Source organism: Chiloscyllium punctatum, chromosome 13 (assembly GCF_047496795.1).
Source record: "Chiloscyllium punctatum isolate Juve2018m chromosome 13, sChiPun1.3, whole genome shotgun sequence".
NCBI classification, from domain to species: Eukaryota; Metazoa; Chordata; class Chondrichthyes; order Orectolobiformes; family Hemiscylliidae; genus Chiloscyllium; species Chiloscyllium punctatum.
Window position 1 is genome coordinate 87478016 of NC_092751.1, and position 12044 is coordinate 87490059.

The following is a 12044-nucleotide window of genomic DNA, read 5'->3' on the forward strand; positions in this document are numbered from 1 at the left end:
ATAATCTATACAGAATCTAGGTGATCCATTCTCTTCAGGAACTAATACTATTGGTGAACTTCCAGCCGCTTTGACTAGAATCAAAAAAGTGAATTTTCAGTATATCCTAAATCTCTGGTTCCACCTGAGCTTGCTTGTCTGTGCTTAACCAAGAAGGATGTTGCTTTATTGGTCCTACTGTCCTATGTCTATCGTACATCCAGGTGTATCTTTACAGATAACCTTTCTATTTTCTAAATGGTCTTGCAAGATCTTCCCGTTGTCCCTCCTCTAAATGTGAGAACACGGTATCTAACTGACCCAGTGTTTCTGTGATAGCTAATCAAATTGTAGGAGTTTCACTTGGAGAGCTGGCTACTTCTACCTCAGTCTTGTTTCTGTTATCCTCCAGTCTGTTACCACCTGATGCCCTGGTTTCTCCTTATCCTCTTCCTTGCAAAAAAAAATACTTTTTCAACATGTGACATAACTGATTCTATGTCCTATGATCAGGAATGTTCATCAGATAAACTATTTTATTAATCTTCTTAAATATTTTGTGTGGGTAACCAAATGTTGCTTCCAGAGGCTCACCTTGCAAAGGCAATGCCATCTCCTACTTAAAAAGTTCAACTTACTGTATGTTTGTCTGCCCATTCTTTCTTTTTCATTTGTGAAGCTTTCAAATACTCTTGCTGCCCTACATGCCTCCCTTTAACATCTCATCCACAATATTATGCTTCTGACAGTAAAACACTCTCTTCTACAGCTAAGGAATATTTGCCTGGAGGATGTACTCAAGTCTCAAGAGTGGGATGTGAACCCACTGAGTTCTGAATCAGAGTGAGACAGCATGAGGTGGAGAAATAAACAATTAGTTAACCCCAAGTTTGCTTTTTAAAAATTTGTTATGGTTGAATATTAACTGAAATGGCATTGACAGTGATAAATGCAGCAGCCATCTCAGGGTGGTAATAGATTTCCCTTGAGAATGTTCTAGTTTTGTGAGAATATCACCAGACATTTTCAGTGAATACATTTTTCCTGCCCTTATTTCTTTCCCTTTTCCTTTCTCCCATCTTTTCCTCTCTATTTCTTCCTCCTCTTTCTTCCACTTACTACATCTCTCTTCCTTTCCGTCTTCCCTTTTCTCATCTCTGTATCTACCTATTTTCTCTTGACCTGCTGTCTTCCTCTCTCCCTCTCCCAATCTCTTCCCCCATTATTCCCCCCTCTTCCACCCACTCATTCCTTAAACTGCTTGAGTCATTTCCAAAATTACTACTTTCCTGCCTCTTGACATTCTATGTTTGAGGTTTATATTCGTTCTTTCTTAATTTTTTGTGCTTCGTACAATCTTTAGGCTTTAAAAACAAACACACTGAATTGGACTGTCTAAGTCTTCTGCTTTACCACGTGGAAACCATTTTTCAGATTTATCAGTGTCTTTGCCCATTAATTTCTCTGTAACCTCCTCTGGGTTTACAAGCTTTTGAGATCTCTGCATTCCTGCAATTCTTGGTTTTAATTGTTCCGCTATTGGTGGCCATGCTTTTACCTGCCAAGGTCCTAAACTCTAGAATTCCCTCTTGAAAGCCCTCTAGAAACAAGGACGCACAATCCAGCAGTGAGGATTCATCTCTTTGATTTTCCCTAATTTAGTGGACCTCTAATCTCATGGCCAAATATCAAGTCAAATCAATTATTTACTACCAGTAAATTCATTCGGAGAATCTCTGGTAGTAAAGAAATCTAATTCTTTGTTCCAGTCCTTTAGCTATTTATGACAGTTTACCTTAATCATGGTTTAAAAGCCTGATGGCACCTCTCTAAAACACCCTATTTTTGCCGAAAAAACCCAGTTGACTTCAACTGTTTTATCCTCAAACTACCAATGGTTTCCTGGAAAACTCTAGACATGAAGTTAGAACTCTGATCAGATTCTTTCTCAATTTGCGTCCATAATGAGTAAAAAAAAAATTGAGTTAACTTTTCCACTAAATGAAAACCGAAAGAACCGCAGATGCTGTAAATCGGAAACAAAAGCAGAAGTTGCTGGAAAAGCTCAATAGGTCTGGCAGCAGCTGTGAAGAGAAATCAAACTTAACGTTTTGGTTCCAGTGCTGAGGGCGGGTCACCGGACCCGAAACATTAATTTTTATTTCTCTTCACAGATGCTGCCAGACTTGCTGAGCTTTTCCTGCAACTTCTGCTTTTGTTAACTTTTCCACTATTACCTTAGCTGTAATGGTCTTTAAAGAGGTTCCTTTTGGAAATTAGGTTGTCAATTCCATAGTTGTAAACATATACTGATATCCTGCTTTTGTTTTTAGTAATGGCCGCAATCTACTGTCACACGACTGAGACAGGTTTTAGTTTTATGGATGAGCTCATAATCATCAACCATTATTGCTGTTTGTCTAGCAGTTGCAATCCTTTGTTTCTCAACATTGAGTCCTTATTACAGAAAGTAGTCAGTTTTTAAATTCCTGTAAGAGCACAATCTCTGAGGACTTAATGAGTGGTTTCAGCTTCTAATGCTCATATCCATCTGTCTAAATTTATTTGCTTTACCCTTTTGAATTCAATGTCCAGCCCATTTCATTATGGAAACTTTGCCTATATGCCTTAGGCACTAACTCATGTAGCTAGGTTTTTTTAATAGCATCATGATCCCGAGGAACCTTCTGTAACAGTGAAGCATAAACTTCCCGTGCTTAACTTGTCAACTTAACCTGCATGAGAAGTATCCAGCCTTCTTTTACCCAATTCAATTGTGTCGCTATTTTCTCAAATGGTGTAAAGAATGCATCCTTTTCCTCAAATTTTGGTACGGGGCTGTGTAAACTTAAACATTTCCTTATTGACTTTAAGAGATGACTCCAATTCTCCCCAATAAAACCTGCATGAGTATCTGATGTCTTCTTTTTCAACTGTCATTTTAAGCTGACATACATATTTTCTCTGTCTTTCCTTCCTTCTCTTTCCCTTTGCAATTCTAATTGTAACAAATCCCCAATATATCTGTCATTTAGACCTAGGCTAACAGAAAACATAGTCAAGGTTTCTGTACTCTACAAGGACCGAGTTTTTTTCCTACAAAACAAGTATACTGTAACCAGAGATAAAACAGATATGAACTGTCAATATATAACTCCACTAGGTTAAACTCTAAACCTTTATAAACCTTCCTCGCCCTCACCTTACACATATATACAGACACAAAAAATTAGAATTATAGGTGGAGGGGAAAATGAAAAGTGGGAAAGCAGTTCAATTACCCCAGATCATAGGGTTCTCTGAGATGGTTCTTTTGCTTGTCAGGATTTTCTGTTATAGCGGGCATGTTTTAAAGGTGAGAGAAGAAAGATTTAAAAGGCAACTGAGGGACAGCCTATCACACACAAGATGGTTCAAATGTGGAATGAACTGCCAGAGGAAGTGTAGATGCAGGCACAGTGACAATGTTTAAACAACATTTGGACAGGTACATAAATAGGAAAAGTTTAGAGTGCTATTGGACCAAATGCAGGCAAGTGGGATTAGTTTAGTTTGGGAACCATGATCGGCATGAATGATTTAGACCAAAGGGTCTGTTTCCGTGTGGTATGACTCTTTTCTCCAAGTTCTTTTCCCTTCATTGGAGGCATAGGCTGTTGTTACACTAACTGCAAAGTCTCTTAGTTCCTGGTTAAAGCAACAGATTGCAGCAGCTAGGCAGGGAAAATAAACTGGCTTTTTTGAAGCTTTAGTTGTTTTCTAGGAGAGAAAGACACACCATCTACTTCTTGCAGCAGTCTGTAGACTTTTGCCTATATCACTCACACCCACAAGCTGTTCAGCTACCTAGAAGGTAATCTGGTAATTGTTGTCAGCCTGATGGCCTTGGTCATCCACAACTGGTCACAACCCCACAAACCAATCAGCAACCCAATCTCACTTGGTGCCAGCACATCTCCAAATATCCTCCCTCAATGCTTGATCAAAGCAGCAGTGTAAACACCATTCACAATGAGTTTCAGTAATCTGCTGTCTAAAAGTGCAGCAATTCTTTCCACAGTTCTTCATTTTAAAATAGTCCCTTTGCCATTTCATTCCCTCGTCGAAAACACAGCGAAAGAAAAAGACACAGTCTTTACACTTCAATTCGATTACGAGTTTACCTCCTAACCTTAAAAACTTTGTCATTGAATGAACGTGTATTATTATTCCTCTTATTCTAAACTGAGGTGTTAATTAAGTTGAAGGTTATTAGAAGTACAGTTACAGATATAGTAGTTAACTGATTGATTAACCACTTTGTCTATATTAGCATTCTGTACTAAATGATGCAAATGAAAGATTCCAGATATGTGCTGAATTTGTGGATCTTGGGCCTGACAACAGCTGACATTACCCAACTTGGCCTCTGCAGCTGTGGTTAGAGCGAGATAGAGAGGGGGAAGCATTGGTATGGATTTCACTTCACATTATCATATACTTGCCCAAAGAAAATATCAGTAAAGAGTTTTATACTTGAGCAGGCTAGCCAAAGGAAGTGTCTCCTGGAAAATACATGGTTAAAAGAAATAGTAGTGACAGTTTTGCATCGAGTTATACCTGTGTATAATTTGTGTGTCACAATATAAGAATGCACCAGTTAAAGAAAAACACAGATTCGTAAATCCTGAAAAAAATGAAATGGGAGTTTTATTTGGAGCAATACGGAGCTATCTTAGTTAATCTCTCTTCAATTTACAGTCCATCAGCTTAATAGAGCGTGGGAATCCTTCACGAAGTTTAGAACAAGTTTGCCGATGGGCTCACACTCAACAGCGGTCTGATCCAGGACACTCCGAATATCACGACCATGCTATATTCCTTACCAGGCAAGATTTTGGTCCTGCAGGTATGCAAGGTACTGTATTGTTCTCGATCAGGTATGTGCAGTACTGCAGTGTGTGCAGTCTGAATTCTCCATCTGTAAAGGTAACTTCTTTAGATTACAATTATAGACTCAAATCTAATACAATTATATGCTGCATTCCATTGACAAGTTTAAATAGAAGTTGTAAGCAGATATACTGATGTATTTTTAGCCTTATGTGCTATTTTTGAACCATCCAATTTTGAAGCTTACGGTTTCTCATTCCAACGGCTCCTTTGTTCAGCATAGCATGTTTTTTTCCTTAGATGTCCTTTGCATTCCCAGTATGCCGTTTAACCTTTTATATCCATATTGTACTTGAAATTTCTGAGCAGAATTTTCCCTGAATAAATTTCGGCTGCAGAAAATGTCAGAGCTTTGCTTGTTTTTAATTGAGGCTAGTGCCTGAATATGTTCTCTCTCTCTCTCTCTCTCTCTCCCTCTAAGTTCTCTCTCTGTCTGTCTGTCTCCCTCCCCCCACCCCCCCCCCCCCCCACCCGCCCGTCTGTCTCTCTCTCTCTCTCTCTCTCTCTCTCTCTGTGGCATTTATGCTGTGCAACATATTGAAGAACTTGTCTTCCCATTTTAGTTAGTTTTCACATTTACCTAGCAGACTCCTAATGAATATGGTGGCTCCTCTTGTATTTCTTTATATGAGAAAACTAATGCATGATTGTCCAAGTTCAGACTTTATACTGTAAAACAATTGCTTTCCGGTATTGGTAATGTTTTGTAACAGTAGAAGACGTTTTCAATACAGTTTATTCTTGTTTTACACTGATTTTAGTTTCATTAATTCAAAAATGTACATGTTTCCTTACATCAATGATTAGTTATTGCACAATTGCTGATTATATATGTTGCAACCTATTTGATGTGTGAATGAACTGTATTTTGCCATATATAAGAGCCATTGTACCATGTTTTTTGACTGCTTAAATATAATCTTCATTTTCTTCATAGCCTATAATTGCTGGCCAGCATTAATAGAATATAACAAAATATCCTCATTTTCTGCCAGTAGAAATAGTAAGAACATTTAACTAACAATTGGAGTCAGTGAAAAGTACTCCTCTTTCAGGATGCTAGTTTTTGAGGGGTGCTGTATTCATTATGAGCAGATTAAATTGAGCTTTCTTTTGAGGAGTGGCTTAAATCATCTCTACTAACAGTTCTTCCTGCATGCTCAATTTCCTGAAAAGCTGCACTTGCATGAGCTGCACAAAATTGAATAAACTAATGAGATACACAATTAATAAAACAATTTCTCACCTTCACTGTGCATAGCTGGATAACTGCACACTACTTGATCGAGGGATGTGTGGAAAATGTAGTTTGTTGCTTTTAATTTTTCATATTCAACTTCTGTGTCACGCTGCTGAATGTCTCAATAGCATTGCTAGCATAGCAGTTCTTTACTGAGTTGTGATATATCTCTGGCAGAGGATCTATTTGCAGTACAATGTATGAATTTGATCCATCTGATGAGAGGTTTTTCTGCAGAGATTCTGATGACTCTCACAGGGTGTGTTTAAATTCTTCTATGATTGCATTACTTTCACCTTTCTATATGTTGGCAATAATGCTGGAGGAGCTTCTTAATACAAAGTGATCCTTTGCAGCATTGAGGGAGTGGATTTCTTTCCAGTTTGGTTCTACAGCAGACATATAGCACTGGTTAGCTGCTGGCAATCAATGATATCCTGTACTTGCAGAAGATTGCAATTCCAGCAGAGCTGTGTACTTGATCCAAATGCTTGTCTCTTTATCCCTTTTAATGCTGCTGGTGAGGTGTCCTTTCTCCTACTAAACAGCTATCTGTAAGAACAATAGGGTGGTTATGGTAGGGGATTTTAACTTTCCAAACATAGACGGGAACTGCCATAGTGTTAAGGGTTTAGATGGAGAAGAATTTAAGTTTGTACAAGACAGTTTTCTGATTCAATATGAGGATGTACCTACCAGAGAAGGGGCAAACCTTGACCTATTCTTGGGAAATAAGGCAGGGCAGGTGACCGAGGTGTCAGTGGGGGAGCACTTTGGGGCCAGCAACCATAATTCTATTAAAGTCATAGAGATGCACAGCATGGAAACAGACCCTTTGGTCCAACCCGTCCATGCCAATCAAATATCCCACCCCAATCTAGTCTCACCTGCCAGCACCCTGCCCATATCCCTCCAAACTCTTCCTATTCATATACCCATCCAAATGCCTCTTAAATGTTGCAATTGTACCAACCTTTAATTTTAAAATTGTGATGGAAAAAGATAGACCAGATCTAAAAGTTGAAGTTCTAAATTGGAGGAAGGATAATTTTGACAGTAGTAGGCAAAAACTTTCAAAAGCTGATTGGGGGCAGATGTTTGCAGGTAAAGGGCTGGCTGGAAAATGGGAAGCCTTCAAAAATGAGATAATGAGAGTCCAGAAACAGTATATTCCTGTTAGGGTGAAAGGAAAGGTTGCTAGGTGTAGGGAAAGCTGGATGACGAGAGAAATTGAGGTTTTGGTTAAGAAGAAGAAGGACACATATGTCAGGTACAGACAGGATAGATCGAGTGAATCCTTAGAAGAGTATAAAGGCAGTAGGAGTATACTTAAGAGGGAAATAGGAGGGCAAAAAGGGTACTTGAGATAGCTTTGGCAAGTAGGGTTAAGGAGAATCCAGAAGGATTTTATAATACATTAAAGACAAAAGGGTAACTAGGGAGAGAATAGGGCCCCTCATAGATCAGCAAGACAGCCTATGTGTGGAACTGCAGGAGATGGGAGAGATACTAAACAAATATCTTATATCATTGTTTACTGTGGATAAGGATATAGAAGATAGAGAATGTAGGGAAATAGATGGTGACATTTTGAAAAATGTCTGAATTACATAGGAGGTGGTGCTGGATGTCTTGAAATGCATGAAAGTGAATAAATCCCCAGGACCTGATCAGTGTACCCTAGAACTCTGTGGGAAGCTAGAGAAGTGATTGCTGGGCCCCTTGCTGAGATATTTGTATCATCGGTGGTCACAGGTGAGGTGCTGGAAGACTAGAGGTTAGCTACTGTGGTGCCACTATTTAAGAAGAGTGATAAGGACAAGCCAGGGAACTATTGACCAGTGAGCCTGATATTGCTGGTGGGCAAGTTGTTGGAGGGAGTCCTGAGGGATAGGATGTACATGTATTTGGACTGATTAGGGATAGTCAGCATGACTTTGTGCTTGGGAAATCATGTGTCACAAACTTGATTGAGTTTTTTGAAGAAGTAACAGAGGAGTGATGAAGGCAGAGTGGTAGATGCGATCTATATGGACTTCAGTAAGGTGTTTGACAAGGTTCCTCATGGGAGACTGGTTAGCAAGGTTAGATCTCATAGAATACAGGGAGACTAACTATTCGGATGCAGAACTGGCTTGAAGGTAGGAGACAGAGTGTGGTAGTGGAGGGTTGCTTTTCAGACTGGAGGCCTGTGACCAGCGGAGTGCCACAAGGATCAGGGCTGGATCTGCTGCTTTTAGTCATTTTTAAATGATTTGGACATGCACATAGAAGGGCTAGTTAGTAAGTTTGTGGATGACACCAAAATTAGAGATATAATGGAGAGTGAAGAAGGTTACCTCAGAGTACAACGGGATCTTGATCAGATGGGCCAATGGGTTGATGAGTGGCAGATGGAGTTTAATTTAGATAAATGAGAGGTGCTGCATTTTGGAAAAGCAAACCAGATCAGGACTAATACAGTGTTGCTGAAGAAAGAGACCTTAGAGTGCAGGTGCATAGTTCCTTGAAAGTAGAGTTGCAGGTAGATAGGATAGTGAAGAAGACTTTCCTTTATTGGTCAGAGTATTGAGTACAAGAGTTGGGAGGTCTTGTTGTAGAGCTGTACCAGACATTGGTTAGACCACTTTTGGAATATTGCAATTCTAGTCTCCCTCCTATTGCAAAGATGTTGTGAAACTTGAAAGGGTTCAGAAAAGGTTTACAAGGATGTTGCCAGGGTTGCAGGATTTCAGCTATTGTGAGAGGCTAAATAGGCGAGGGCTGTTTTCTTTGGAGCGTCAGAGGCTGAGGGGTGACCTTACAGAGGTTTATAAAGTCATGAGGGGCATGGATAGGGTAAATTAACAACATATTTTCCCTGGGGATGGCAAAGTCCAGTTCAAGAGGGTGTAGGCTTAGGATAAGAAGGGGAAAAACTTATAAGGACATAAGGGGCAACTTTTCACACTCAAGGTGGGGTGTGTATGGAATGAACTGCCAGAGGAAGTGGTAGAGGCTGGTACAATTGCAGCATTTAAAAAGCATCTGGATGGGTATATGAATAGGAAGGGTTTAGAGGGGTATGGGACAAGTGCTGGCAAATGGGATTCGATTAATTTAGGATATCTGGTCAGCATGGACAAGTTGGACCGAAGAGTCTCTTTCCATGCTGTTCAGTTGTGCCAGGTTGGAAGAGGGCATCAGCTGGAACTTTGAAATGGCACCACTGGCATGATGACCATGACCCCATTGACTCCAACTGCATTTCTCGCTACCTCGTAAAGGCAGTCAACATAATCAAAGACTCCTCCCATGCCAGCTATAACCTATTCCAACCTCCTCTGTCAGGCAGAAGATACAAAAGCTCAAACACTCAGACCAACAGATTCAAGAACAGCTTCTTCCTCACAGTTAATAGACTTCTGAATGGACCTTACAAATTTCCAGTTAAATGTTGATCTTGCTCATTGTGCACCTTCTCTGCAGCCTCACTCTGTATTCCTCACTCAGTGCATCAGGGTAATAGGACGATGTATGGTATGATCTGCCTGTACTGCACACAAAACAAAACTTTTCACAGTACCCAGGTACATGTGACAGTAATAAATGAGATGAAATCAAATCATATCATAACCTGTGTGCTTTGCAGACTTCTGGCAGACATTAACTGTGTGAGAGTTCACACTCTGTTCAGCAAGGCATCTGTTCACCTCCCAAGTTTACACCATACTGCAGGAAGGTATTTTGGACCTTTAAAAACAAAATAAACCTGGCAAATAATTCCAGCACCTTACCTTGCAACCTAATAAAAAGCTTTTTACAATGCACTACATCAATCTGTTTCTTATTAAAATTTATTTAGATGGCATTAGAGCATAAAATTATGTTTTCAGTTTATTCAAAAATATGAATCTAGAATTTCTGATTTCCCTTATCCTTGGCATTTATTTTGTCTCTCCTTTGTAACCTTTAACTGGTCCAACTGGAGATAGAGAACAACTCCTGGGGGTTTGATAAAACCCTTTGTTGATGCGGCAGCTGGGAAGGTTGGAAGCTATGGTAAATTTATCTCATTTTTTTTCATCTTGTGTCTGCTTTTACTCGTAACTCTGGGGACAGAATGCAAGGGGTAAATTGTGGGCATACATCATAAGTATTTTGTCAATCCCTGGAAAAGTACTGTATTTGGAACGTTCAAATGTTGAATTTTTGAAGTCCATTTCATCATTAACTTTTGGTGTCATTTCTTGTGGCACTGGATGCTCTAGATTCCTTCAAATTTGATTCTTTTGAGACGTTTATTTAAAGAGCTTTTGCCAATGGAACAGAATCTAGCAAAGGGTGAAAACAATATGGGAGGAGATTTAAAGCTGCAGCTGCTTAAAGTTAATACAAAATGGAGGTGTGAATACAGAGTGTAGACATTCTTCTGTCACTGGGAAATTGAGCTGTAATCCAGCTCAGAATATGGCTGAAAATCCAAGGGAAGGGTGTGCGAAGTCATTTGCTATTTTACTGAACTAAAACTTGAAGTAATTTCACACACAATCAAGACATGACTAGGTGACATGCTTTTTCTAAGGTTGACTTGAGGCAGGCTGTTGATGCACAGATAATTTTGCACTGTGCAGGAATGCGAGTAACTAATACTGGTAATTATTTCACTCTGGATTCTCTGCATTTGGAGTTCCAGTCTTGGTGAGCAGGAAAATAGTAAAGAAATATAGTCTTCATATGAACTGAGCTGTTTTAAGAAACAAAGTAATAAACTGAAGTGATGTGAACTGGCCTCGGGCCAAACCCTCGACCACTTCCACCTAGAAGGGCAAGGGCAGCAGATGCATGGGAATAGCACTACCTGCAAGTTCCCTTCCAAGCCACTCTCCATCCTGACTTGGAAATGTATCGCTGTTCCTTCACTGTTACTGGGTCAAAATCCTGGAATGCCCTCCCAAAGAGGATTGTGGATTAGTCGGACAACACATGGACTGTAGTGGATCAAGAAAGCAGCTCACCAGCATCTTCTCAAGGGCAACTAGGGACAGGCAGGAACTGCTAGTCTAGCCAGCAAAAAGTGAATAAAAATATTATATCAGTTTAGATTTAAAGAGGTCAGGTAAACCATTTTTCATGTGTGAGCTATCCTGTTCAAAGAGATCCAATTCACTAATACCTGTTTTATACTTCAAAAAATTGTTTCATTTATCAAATTGACAGAGAACCAATCCTTCAAGTCATTTAGCATCATATCAACCTAAAATTTTAGTTAACTATATTATACTGTGAATTCTTAACTATTTCAAGAGAGTTTGCTTTAGGCTCAAATGTAGCAAAAATGACGCTCAATTCTTCTGTTAAAAGTGGAAAGAGGAATTAAATCTTTCTGCATTCATCATTTATATAGTGATGTCCCTCATTAATCTCAGACTGTTATTTTCATTCAGTCGATCTGTATAGTTTTTTAAAAAATTTAAACCAGTTAATTCCTGGTGCTTAATGCTTTAAAACTTTGTCTGCTATTGACATTATGAAAGCCAGTGCACAGCTGTGATTTTAATTTTTAAGAAAAGCATATTTGACCTCAATGTATTTGTTTTTCCTCTGAAATGAAAGTTATTTGAACATGTTGCAGCATTCTTTTTTGGCAAAGGGGAAATGAAACAGAAAACTCTGGAAATAATCAGAAGGTCAGGCAGCATCTGCAGAGAGGAAAACAGAGTTAACCTGGTTTCAAGTCAGTCGCTGTCTGATCTGCTGTATATTTTCAGGACTCACTGTTTTTGTTTCAGATTTCCAGCATCCATAGTATCCTACTTCTCAATTTATAGTGTAGGAGATATTTTATATTGATACTTCAGTTTGCACTTGAAGTCTTCCAGAAGGTCTACACAGCTGTGAGGTTTATAAACTC

General features: G+C 39.3%; 1 protein-coding gene and 1 long non-coding RNA gene across 5 annotated transcripts in view; one reads left to right on the forward strand and one right to left on the reverse strand.

The window, feature by feature from the left end:
- The window catches only part of adamts14 (ADAM metallopeptidase with thrombospondin type 1 motif, 14), a 202299-nt gene that overhangs the window by 145179 nt on the left and 45076 nt on the right, over positions 1 to 12044 (forward strand). For 3 of the 4 annotated variants that reach the window (XR_011962299.1, XM_072583126.1, XM_072583128.1), the window contains exon 6: positions 4720 to 4876. Coding sequence is in view for 3 of the 4 variants with exons in the window: in XM_072583126.1 (XP_072439227.1) it covers positions 4720 to 4876 (157 nt within the window). In the remaining variant the exon portion in view is untranslated. The remainder of the gene's footprint in view (positions 1 to 4719; positions 4877 to 12044) is intronic. The other variant, XM_072583127.1, reaches the window with a different exon arrangement.
- LOC140484613 (uncharacterized) lies at positions 4644 to 6332 on the reverse strand. The gene is made up of 2 exons (XR_011962300.1): positions 6158 to 6332; positions 4644 to 4939 (listed from the first exon to the last, which is right to left on the reverse strand). It is a non-coding gene; the product is annotated as an uncharacterized lncRNA (long non-coding RNA).